The 10998-nt window shown below is 52.9% G+C and overlaps 7 protein-coding genes across 7 annotated transcripts; 5 read left to right on the top strand and 2 right to left on the bottom strand.

The window, feature by feature from the left end:
- Positions 1 to 40: 40 nt before the first annotated feature.
- GNI_013930 (putative structure specific recognition protein) lies at positions 41 to 1668 on the bottom strand (the record flags this gene model as incomplete). The annotated part of the gene is made up of 3 exons (XM_011130607.1): positions 41 to 728; positions 825 to 1133; positions 1193 to 1668. The coding sequence occupies 3 exons, from the start codon at positions 1666 to 1668 to the stop codon at positions 41 to 43; spliced, it is 1473 nt and encodes a 490-aa protein (XP_011128909.1).
- A 209-nt stretch (positions 1669 to 1877) lies between these two features.
- On the top strand, positions 1878 to 2082 carry GNI_013920 (hypothetical protein; the record flags this gene model as incomplete). Its single annotated transcript, XM_011130606.1, has 2 exons — positions 1878 to 1906; positions 1950 to 2082. 2 exons carry the CDS (start codon positions 1878 to 1880, stop codon positions 2080 to 2082), a joined length of 162 nt encoding a protein of 53 aa, XP_011128908.1.
- Positions 2083 to 2401: 319 nt separating this feature from the next.
- GNI_013910 (hypothetical protein) lies at positions 2402 to 3802 on the top strand (the record flags this gene model as incomplete). The annotated part of the gene is made up of 1 exon (XM_011130605.1): positions 2402 to 3802. The coding sequence occupies one exon, from the start codon at positions 2402 to 2404 to the stop codon at positions 3800 to 3802; it is 1401 nt and encodes a 466-aa protein (XP_011128907.1).
- A 64-nt stretch (positions 3803 to 3866) lies between these two features.
- Positions 3867 to 4583, top strand: GNI_013900 (hypothetical protein; the record flags this gene model as incomplete). The annotated part of the gene is made up of 1 exon (XM_011130604.1): positions 3867 to 4583. The coding sequence occupies one exon, from the start codon at positions 3867 to 3869 to the stop codon at positions 4581 to 4583; it is 717 nt and encodes a 238-aa protein (XP_011128906.1).
- A 125-nt stretch (positions 4584 to 4708) lies between these two features.
- On the top strand, positions 4709 to 6043 carry GNI_013890 (putative glycerol-3-phosphate dehydrogenase; the record flags this gene model as incomplete). The annotated part of the gene is made up of 2 exons (XM_011130603.1): positions 4709 to 5782; positions 5903 to 6043. The coding sequence occupies 2 exons, from the start codon at positions 4709 to 4711 to the stop codon at positions 6041 to 6043; spliced, it is 1215 nt and encodes a 404-aa protein (XP_011128905.1).
- A 236-nt stretch (positions 6044 to 6279) lies between these two features.
- GNI_013880 (putative PRP19-like protein) lies at positions 6280 to 8010 on the top strand (the record flags this gene model as incomplete). The annotated part of the gene is made up of 2 exons (XM_011130602.1): positions 6280 to 6334; positions 6416 to 8010. 2 exons carry the CDS (start codon positions 6280 to 6282, stop codon positions 8008 to 8010), a joined length of 1650 nt encoding a protein of 549 aa, XP_011128904.1.
- A 135-nt stretch (positions 8011 to 8145) lies between these two features.
- On the bottom strand, positions 8146 to 10964 carry GNI_013870 (hypothetical protein; the record flags this gene model as incomplete). Its single annotated transcript, XM_011130601.1, has 3 exons — positions 8146 to 9957; positions 10004 to 10245; positions 10286 to 10964. The coding sequence occupies 3 exons, from the start codon at positions 10962 to 10964 to the stop codon at positions 8146 to 8148; spliced, it is 2733 nt and encodes a 910-aa protein (XP_011128903.1).
- Between the last annotated feature and the right edge of the window lie 34 nt (positions 10965 to 10998).

The following is a 10998-nucleotide window of genomic DNA, read 5'->3' as shown; positions in this document are numbered from 1 at the left end:
CCCCCCCCTCCCCAGTACTTTTCTTTCCCAGTTCGTACTGTTAAAAGTCTTCTTCCTCGTCTTCTACTTCGAAATCTTCATCGTCCTCTTCGTCATCATTGTCGCTTTCGTCCTCTCGTCCGCCATTGCCATGCTCCATATGATCTTCTCGGCTTTCGGTCACCATTTCTCGTAGCTTGAGTCCTTGGCTTTTCACAAAATCCACGAATGGTTGCAATTCCGCGCGGTCAACTTGGTTAAATTCGTATTCGATACCCGACTTGAGAGTAATTGAAAACTCGAACAAACGGGTTTGCTGCCCCTGGGTCCTTCCCAAATTAACAGAGGCCACCTCACTGAACTTGACGGTTATGACTGGCTTGTGCAAGTAAACAAACTCGTGCTGCAGAGGATAGAACCAGCCCGTTTCGACCTTGTGTGAACAGCTAAATGACGGCCAGTTGCTCGAGCCTTTGAATGGCGTCTCGCCCAAAATCTGCTTTTTCGCCAAAGCCTGAATTAAAGGACCTGCCAATATGTTTTCCATCACGCTCATTTCGCTCTGAGCAGATGGCATGAATTTTCGAATCTCCTCCAACATCTCCGCTGAAGCATTGATCGAAATCACTTGCTCTTGTTTGTCATCGAAACAGATTATTACCGCCGGATACTTAGTTGCACCCTTCTTTAGCGGATTGACTAAGGTCAACAACAATTTTGAAGACTGCTCATCAACTAGAAAATAAGCACTACAAAATAGCAGATCAACCAAGTAGCATCCGCAGAAGAATGAGCCAGTTGTACAGAGCGGCGAGACGAGCGGTTAGGCGTGCGGCCAGACTTACTCAATGATGTTATCGAATTGGACTCGATAATCAAATGATTTGCCATGGAGACGAATTGAGTTCGCATAAAATTGAACATCGAACCTGCCAGGAGGCAGCAAGCAGTTCTTGTAAAGGAACCGGCAAACGAGAGAGGTATTGTCCGAGCTTCCGAGTCCTGAAGCATCCAGGATGCTCTGAAAAAAAAGTAGCGCACTCGTGTTCGATAATCTTACCGCCTTGACATATTCCGCATTATCGGCCGCATCACCTTCCTTTGGTGGGGGAACGCAAAATCTGATCTCAGAAACAACGTCTTCCATTACAGATCTGCAAAGAAATACTGAACTAAACTACAGCTTGACAAAATGCGTTGTAGTGGTACATACTGTTTCTCCTTAGTTTTGAGCTCAAGAGTAATGTCGCTTTTATTGCTCATAACATTGCTGAGCCTATCTAGAGGTATATCAATTGATCGTTTGCCATCTACTTCGAAGCAGAATGATTTGTCCTTAATAGACCATTCTCCCCAATGCCAGCCTTTGCATCCAAGTTTTATATCGGCGAGCATTGGTATTTGCCAGTGCCTCTTGAAATAAGATTGCAGAGTCTCAAAATCATGTTCTCGAAATCCCGAGAAATCAATACGAGTTCCGGATTGTGTCACGAAGCTTAGAGTAAATTCTCGGGCATTAATCCTACTCCATTCAATTTGTCGAACGGCTTTAGCATCCTCTTGTATAATTTGGCCGGTGTTGGAATTTTTCCAACCATACAGAGATTTGGTTATCCGAAACGCCCCCGTATCGGGCGTTCCCGGGCCCCTCACATTCTTGATGTTAACTTGTTCGGTTTTCACCGACATTTTTTTAATTATGGAGAGCTTTCTCCAAGGTGAACAGTACCAACAACAAGTAAACCCACCTTCTTTGTGCGACCAGTACCTATTGCCGTCAATTAGACCGACTAATAGACCCGGAATGAGTGCCCACTTAGTGGATTGAATTGCAACAGGATCAACAATTGACGGCAATTGCACAGACAACTAGGGAGCTGGCTGAGCGAGCCCATACGATGCGCGATGCCCTAGATGAGCATGCAGAGTAACTCAACCCAGTTGTACGAGAAAAATAACCCCCACTTTAGGCTTATAGACGACATTACCTACAATGCTGATAAACAGAATACAGCTATGGACAAAGTTATGGCCAGAGTCGCCTTTGTCCTGAACAGCAACAGTACGCGCGCGCACCAGACTGACGAAAGTGCACCAGACTGACGAAAGTGCACGGAAAGGGACGGAAGGGCGAATGATAGTAGATTGGGAGCACTTTGGCAAGAACATTGGGAGTAACATGTGTGCCCGTAGGTAGGAGACAAATTAAGCAGGTGTTAATACTGCTCCTTGTCCTGGTCTTGCAAATTCTCTTCTTTTGCGTCTTCTGAAAGCGAAAGGTCTGTGGCATGCAGGATAGCAGCATAACCTGTTTCAGCATAACCTGCTTCGCCGTAATGGGGGTCGGGGGTGGTAAGCCGGGGTGGTAAGTTGGGGCCAGTGGTCGGGTGTTGAGGGCGGGGTGAATTTTTTCATTTAATGGATGAACGTCGAAACGACTGAATGGGGGTTGGAGCAGAGTCAGGTATATCAGAATAAGGACCGATGTGAAGAGGAGATTGAGGAGCCGGACATTTTTGGGCCGTTCAATCAGACGTGTGGGCGGCAGTCTTTGACGAGTGTGGCGGCGTTGTTGATAGGAGATCAGAATGCGGGGAAAACTACATTGCTCCATTCGTTGTCGAATGCGAAGCATTCTTTGTCGTTCCTGCACATCCAATCGCTGATTCCGTTTATCCAGGCATCGTTTTACAACTGTCGGTTTTGCAACTTTGGCGCGATGGAGGAGGAAGGCATCAACCCACTGCGGGCCTGTTGCGACGAGGGTGCCTTTCTGGACTCGGACATCGCGCGTGCGTCGCTAACTTTAACCAAGCCCGACTGGTTGTTTTTGCTGGAGGAAGTGGGCTTGGGCGGCGGGGGGGTTCCCGAGGAGTTTCTAGTGAATGACTTTACGCGGCTATCCCTCATCGAGTTCGGCGGCGACCACCTGGACCGGCTGCAGCACCGTCCGTGCGCGAGTCATCCATGTCCTGACCGCCCATGTTCGGAGCGTGTGTTTGAAAACACGCGTGTGCAGGAAATTTGCGCGAATAGCCTCAAATTGCTGCAAACTAAGGATCTAACTTCGGTCGCCTACTTCATCAACGGGTGCACAGCGGCCGGTGTGCATGATGACTCGGCGGCAGACGGTCCGCTGCGTCTGAAACCCGACTATTGCAAGGACCTTCGCTCGCGACTACAGGCGCTGCAAAGTTGGTGCCCCTTTCTCTCGGCTCTGCATGTCTACGTGACCCGTGTCCCGGTGCAGGGTTGCGCCCGCTTGAATGACGCATGTATCCTCGACAGTGCCTTCCTTGACGTACTCGCCAGCGTTGTTGGCCAGACGGACGCCGACAAATATGAGTACGACCTTCGCGTCGCCACCTCCTCGCCCTTCTACCTCGAGATCCGCGACACTGTCACCCAACTCTGCAGAGATGCACTCCCCCATGTCAAGTGCACCGTCTGCCCCTTCCTCTTACTCGACCGAACTACACACCTTCCCAACCCCTGCAGCATCTACTACTTCCTTTCCCACACCGTCCGAGCTGCGCTCCAGCTCCACAGACTCGGAGCCAACTCCTCAGACCCCGAACTCCTGCTCAACCTCCTACGCTGCATCAAAAACAGCCGCTACTACGCCCCCGAAGACAAACTCTGGATCGAAACCCTCACGTGGGTAGACTACCAATCCATCTGTAAGATCGGCACACCGCGAACCGTAGCCTACCGTACCGATCACGCATCACACCAGTCATTACGCATCACACCAGTCATTACGCATCACACCAGTCATTACGCATCACACCACTTATCACACCGCCCAGTCACCACAGCGTGACAACACCATGACCAATTGGTGTGTGCTCATCAAAGTGTGTGCACACACTTTGCAGCTTTCCAAAATGGGTGTGTGTGCACATGAATTTGCGGGTGACGGGTTTTTGGTAGCTCTTGGGTACGAACGGAACGAGTCGGAGATGTCGATACCATTGACGGCATTGTTGCCGCACTCTGACCGTTTATTGACGACGGTGTCTGGTGCGTATGGGGGTTGTTTGCAGGGTGCTATGAATGTGCCTCGGTTGCGTGTCGTATGCGAAGATTCGATAATGCACCGTTTACTAAGCAAGTTGCACGTCTTTGAACGTTGGCCGGATGGGGTGCGATTGGTTGTGAGTCAGAAGTGTAGTAGATGCGAGCCGTTTAGTATCGATATGAGTCCGGTGGCGACATCGAGTGATGCCAAGTCTTATCGATTTCCATACTCCAGTGCGATGTGTGACAGTGTGCTGAAAGTACTGGAACATGGTGCAAGCACGCGTCAAGATAACGTTGACTGGGATCTCGTGAAACGCGAGATGCCTACCGCCATGAGTTCCGAACCCGTACAACTGAGTCAACCGATCAACAATACTGGCATCTGCAAATCCATCGAACCCTTGGTTAACCATGCACTCGACGTGCTCACCTTCCAACCCACCTACCATACCTGCACACAGACCGGAGATGTCCTAGTCGTCATAGACATCGCTGACCGCCTCATTAATATTGCCATCACCGACGCCAACGCGGACGAACCCTCAGACGATGCCCTCATCACCCTTTCCAGCGTCGCCTAGCCGGGCCGAGTCTGGCTTGGCCGAGTCTTTCCTTTCCCCGCTTAACTTTTTATATAAACCATATCGTTTGGTCGATATCGCTTGGTGGTGAGTATTGTTCAACGGAATATCGCAGCGGCGAAGAAATGACAGAGAAGCAGGATAGCATGTTCTCTTTATTGAGAGAGGGGCCCTTGAAGGTGTGCATTTTAGGCAGTGGCAACTGGGGTACAGCGTGTGCGGGATTGGTATGTGCGAACGCGAAGGAGTCGTATCTATTTTGCGACCAAGTGAAGATCTGGGTGCGGGAGGAACGGCTAGATGATGGGCGGCTATTGGATGAGGTGATGAACGAAAAACGCGAAAACGTCAAGTACCTCCCTGGGTTTCCTTTGGCGGACAACTTGGTGGCAGTGCGCGACATCACGGAGGCGGTCCGTGACGCAGATCTGATTGCGTTTATTCTGCCGCACCAGTTCATGGAGGTGACGTGCAAGAGTATTCAAGCGGCTGTCAAGCCATCGGCGCGCGCGATTACGCTGGTCAAGGGCCTGCACATCTGTGACGGCGTGCCCTACTCCTTCAGTAAGTTAGTGGAGACGTGGCTGGGCATCGAGTGCAGCGCTCTTTCCGGTGCCAACGTAGCCAAAGACGTGGCCAACAAGCAGTTCTGCGAAAGCACCGTTGGCTACAAGGAAACGGAGATGGCCTCTATTTGGCAACAACTCTTCGACCGCCCACACTTCCGCGTCCACGCCGTTCCGGACGTGGAAGGAGTCCAGGTCTGTGGCGCCGTCAAAAACCTCATTGCCCTCGCCGCCGGCTTCTGTGATGGTCTAGGCATGGGCAGCAACACCAAGGCCGCTATCATCCGTCTCGGCGTCTCCGAAATGAAACTCTTTGCTAACATCTTCTTTGACGGCGTCCTGGAAGAAACCTTCTTCGACTCCTGTGGTTTCGCAGATGTTATCACAACCTGCTATGGCGGCCGTAACGTCAAATGTGCCGCAGAGTTCATCCGCCGCGAACAAAAGTCGAGTTGGGAAGACATCGAAACCGACCTCCTCGGTGGTCAAAAAATGCAAGGCCAACTCACATGTAAAGAAGTCCATGAGGTCCTCGTCAAATTCAAGATACTGCAATTCTTCCCTCTCTTTGAAGTCACCCACCGTGTCGCATTCGAACACGCACCACCCGACGAACTCCTCACCGTCTTCATGGTACGCCACCTCACACACCCACCCTGTACTCACACCCCCACCCTCCCACACACTCAGCACGCTCAGACGCTTCACACCCTGCCGGACCAATACGGCCGAAAATGCAAATTTGTGCCTTAGACAGCCAAGCCCTCCGAACCCAAGATCGACAAGGAATGCACTCACAGCGTTCTGTATGGTCCACTCACCCGTGTCCAACGCGACATCAAGAAACATGTGCAGCTGTGCATCCAGCCGTGCCCGCCTGCCAAGAAGACTTGAGGTCACATGCGCGATTTGGAAGGTCACATGTGCGGAACGTCACAGTCGATTTGGAAGTGTGAAAACCGACTTTGACGCACAACATTGAACCAACTTCGCGACATTTGTCTTGCACCATGTGGGCGCGCATCCGTCAATCAGTCCTTCAGTCAGTCCGTCAAACGCCCCGATCAGTGCGTGTTTGTGTGGGGGAGGGTGTTGGCCAACGCCTCCCTGGTGTTGGGTGAAATAAAAAAATGTTTGTGTGTCAGCTCTCGGGCAGCGTGCCGGCGGAGCCGGTTGTGACTCCTGGTAAGCTTCGGTCACAGGCGAGGGTGCCAGTCACGCAGTTTTCCGGGGATTTCTATCCGCGAAGAGCCTTATTCTTTTCAGAGGGTCATGTGTATGAGAAACGAATTATAAGTCTACATCTGGAAAAGAGTCAGGTCGATCCAATTAGCGGGAAACCGCTGAGTCTGAAGGACGTCGTTGAGGTAAAGTGTCCGCCGATAAATAAGCCATCAAGCGCGGTGGCGCTGGGCGACTTCCAGAGTGTGCTGCAACATCTGCAAACGAGATACGACTCGGTCTTGTTGGAGTTGCACCAGACGCGTCGCGAGCGAGACGAAGCGCGGCACCAGGTGACTACCTTGATGTACTATAGAGACGCTGCGACCAAGGTAGCGGCGAAACAGCTGCAAGAGATCGAGTTTCTCAAAAGCCAGCTGGAGGCACTCCGGACCGCGCCGGAGGGCGAACGGCCGCACAAACTGCAAAGGACAGCACAGGATGAGAACAGCTACCAAGACGACGTGACCAACCTGGCGAAGCGGCTGCTTATAGCGCGGAAACAGCGGTCGGTCTCGGCCAGAAGTCACGAGATGATGTCTAGCTATAAGTCCGAGGAAGCACCCTATAAAGTGGCAGCTTGTGCTTCTGCCAAGTTGGTACTTTCTTGCTGGACTCCCGATCGACTTCGCAAAATCCCTGGCGTCGTGGCTGTGGGCATGGAAAGCGGAGCACTGAGGCTACACTCCCTAAAACATGCCCAGCCCCTGGCGGAGTTGACCGGCCACGAAAAGAGCGTCACTGCCCTCGAGTCGCTCTTCTACCCCTCCAGGTGCGACTTGAGCGAGATTGCTCTCGCCATACACGGAGCCTCGAGCTCCTCCCCCGTTCCCTTCAGGAGCGCGCTCAACGTCTTCTCGGGCAGCGCCGACGAAACCGTCAGACACTGGAAAGAAGACAACATCACCACCATGGAACTCGCCGCGGATTGGGCGGTAGAGTATAAGGGCTGCGGGGAAGTGGCCAAGGACCCGGACTCCATCCCGAAATCATTCAACTTCTCCTGCCAACACGTGTACCGACCCAACATCGGGCCTGTCTCCTGTCTCAAACTGCACCCAATAGGCTCACTAATGGCCGCGGCGGGCACGGCCAACATGTGGACGCTCTTGGACCTAGTCAAGGGAACCACCGCCAGTAACTTTGTGCTCACTGGCACCGCTCCAGAGGTCGTGTGCAGCCAAGTCACGTTCCAACCAGACGGAAACCTCGCCGTGGGCGCAGCTTCCGACAAGTCCATCCCCATCTGGGACGTACGCACTGCCAACCTTGAGTCGAAGCCCGTTTGCCCACAACTCGTCAGCTCAATGTCCTTCTCCGAAATCGGATATATACTCGCCACTGGCTCGCACGCCGGAACCGTAGACATCTGGGACCTGCGAAAAATACAAGTCCTCTGCACTCTCGACCTCGGCGCGCCCGTACACAGCTGCCAATTCGACTACTCTGGCAAACACCTCGCCGTCGCCACCTCCAAGGGCCTCTCCGTCGTCAGCGCCGTCCAGAAAAAGAAATACGAAGTCGTCGCCAACTGGGAATCCCCCTCCACCGCCCTCACTGCCCAGTTCGACTCCAGGTCCGACGACTTCATTGTACAGCTCCAGGCAGACGGCGCCGTTTCCTATCGCCACGCTTTTTAACCAAGCACTCACCCTCTGCCAACCCTCCAACAAGAAGATACAACAAGAACCCAACGAACAAGAAGAATCCACATTCGCTGAACAGAATACCCCGCTGAACACAAAACCCTTAGCCATAAGATACACTAGCTTTTGTTACACAGGAACTCCAAAAGTCTTGCGCTCAGGACGCCCCACTCGCCGTCGTGAGGGCCGAGCCTCTATGGCCGGCTCGGTATTCAACGGACGCATCGCCTCCGTCTTTTCGATATTCCACGTCGTACTCAGCGTCTTCGACAACGTAAACTGACAGAGCGGGCAGATCGCAACGAACCCAGTGCCCAACATGTCGTTCCAGATCTGCTTCGCAACCACCAGACGCTTCTGCCTATTCACCTCACTCATGTCCAACGGCGGCGGAGGCGGAGGCTGGTCCTTCCGCGGCCGTCCTCGCGGCCTCTTCAGCACCGGTGGCAACGACAACTCGTCCGCCGGCGCTATCAGTGGCAACGACGTGTATGGATCCACGGGCACCGCCGCCGGTTTCGGCATAATCGGCACGTCAGGAAAATCGCCGAGCCCCAACAAGTTCTCCCGGTCGATGCTCGAGTCCGCGTCCGCCGCCCGCACCTTACGCATGGGCGGCCGCCGGTCCACCGAAGACTTACGCGAGTGCTTCTGATCATCGTGCACGCCCTGAGCAGTCAGAATCAGTTCGTTCTCGCGTCCTGTAATCTTCGTCCATTGCCACACCGTACTCTGCACCACCATGTCCGCATCCACCAAACTCGGCGCCATTTGACAATGCATCTGGACCTCGCCGTCCGAAAACATTGGCCGCGGAAGACTCGTAGACACCTTGACCCCGCGCGGATGCCGGAACTCCAGGATGCTGAACAAGCAAGCCGACGCGATGCCTCGCGAGAACACCGCTGGCAAGTCGAGCGACGCAATCACCTCGTCCTGCCAGTGGAAGCTGACCCCCTGCGAACGCACCTCCACCCGCGCACACACCGCCGACTCGCTGTGCAACATCTTCGGCTCTACATGCCCTATTTCTTCGTAGAGACTGGTCTCCGTGTACTTCGCTTTCTGCATTTGGTACAAGGTGCCGGTCTGGAAGTCAATCAGACACCCTCCGCCCTTCACCTTGTCCCCGCGCTCGTCCGTCGCCCACACACCGCAGTAGTGCCGAGTCACTGACTGGTCCGACCATGCGCCCGCAACAATATACGCCATGACGGCAGTACCTTTGTCGATGTGGTCCATATACAAAGGCGTGTCCACCGCCATCCTCACTATGCCGTTACTGTTGCGACCGCGGCCAGTGTCACTGAACTGGACAAACGCACTCTCTCCAGGTTTGCAGTTGTGTCGCCGATAAGCATTGTCCACGAACGTGCATATGTCCGTACTCGGGGTGTCATCTACCCGGTGCATTGTGCCGAGGAGAGGCGGGGGGTCTTCATTCGTAATGCGTCTCCGTTGACGTCGACCAGCGTCCGACGAATCCGACTGTTCCTTCATGGGCACGTCCGGCGTGTCCGACTCGACACCGGGAGGAGATGCCTCGAACTTAACGAACGACGAATCCGGTACAGACGGCTTCACGAGTGGCGGGATACTCGCCGGCGGCACAAGAAGCCGCGGGAGCGGCACAATCCTACCCCTCTCCACCACGTGGTTCAAGCGTACTTCGTATGCGTCAACGATGGTGCCGAAGTTATCCACAAGTTCCTTGAACCGCTTGAAGGAAAGATGAGACAACCTGTTGCTTGGCTCATTGCTGGGCCTGTACGCATCGCTGCAGACGTAAGCGCAGTAGCGTTTCACCAGATGGTGCGGTACGACTCTATTCATGTTCACGTAATTCTCCAGCAAGATAGTTGTCAAGGACCGGATCATAAACTCCGTCTCGTGGTACTGGACAGCCACTGTCTCCGTGGGCAGTAGACCATTTGATAATAACTGAAGGAATAACAAGTAACTTGCTTTACTTTAAGGTCGGCCTTACTTTAATAAAGAAACATGCAAATTCTCTAGGCAACGGCAAACTTAGAAAATGAAGTGAATCGGCCGCCGTCAATGTCCGTCCCTCGTCCAAAGCTTCCAAAAGAAGCCTCATTAATAACCCACCAGGGGTACTCAGATATTGAGGGTTAACCGCTCCGAAAACCGACCCAAACGAAGCGCAATACGTTGCAATTGGTCGGAAAGGCCAGGAAAGACCATGTTGCACTAGTCTGGTTTGCGCACCTAAAACACAGCAGATTGCGTTTCTCAAGCAAACCCTTACCTTTGTATCGTTGAAGACACCAGAGAGTAACCTTCCATACCTCACTGGTCATGTCGTAGCAGTTGGTGTCCGGCTCCGGCAACTTGCCCAGACACCGCTCCAAGAACATTCCATTTGGTGCCATAACCAATAGTGAATGAATCAATAGTGGAGGTATTCCAAACGGAGTATTCACCCAATAGGAGCGCATCAGCTCCCGAGCCTGTTTGATATTGGGTCCAAGCTCCTCGCATGATATGGCCATTGTCAAGTTGAATGTATTCAGCATCATGACATGTAATAAAACCAGTCTCATAGCTGAATCCTCCGACACCGCGCCTTCCTCCACAGCGGCTCTAAAGTCCTTGATGAGCGTCTCCGGGTCTGCTGCCGCCTCTTCTTCAAACACTTGCTTCAGTAAGGAATAGTAGCCTCTCGTTGGCCTTATTGTTGAAATGGGGACATAAGGCATCTGGCTGGGTGCAGTTGCATCATTTCCTGCATCGTCAATGCTACAGTATGTCTGTATAATGTTGTGGACGTAAGTTGGATATTCGCTCTCCAGTTGTTCTTGAATCCATGCATAATCAATAAACCTGCGACCGCCGATGGATGTCCATACGCCGGTCGGTAAGCCCGTATCTTCATTAGAAAGATTTCTGGCGCGCCTTTGACCTCTTGTAAAAACTGTCGAACGCATATCGCTCCATTATAGACCTGGGCGGTTTATTAAA

Source organism: Gregarina niphandrodes, assembly GCF_000223845.1.
Source record: "Gregarina niphandrodes unplaced genomic scaffold scaffold00002, whole genome shotgun sequence".
NCBI lineage: Eukaryota > Apicomplexa > Conoidasida > Eugregarinorida > Gregarinidae > Gregarina > Gregarina niphandrodes.
This window is presented reverse-complemented; position numbering and strand designations above follow the sequence as displayed.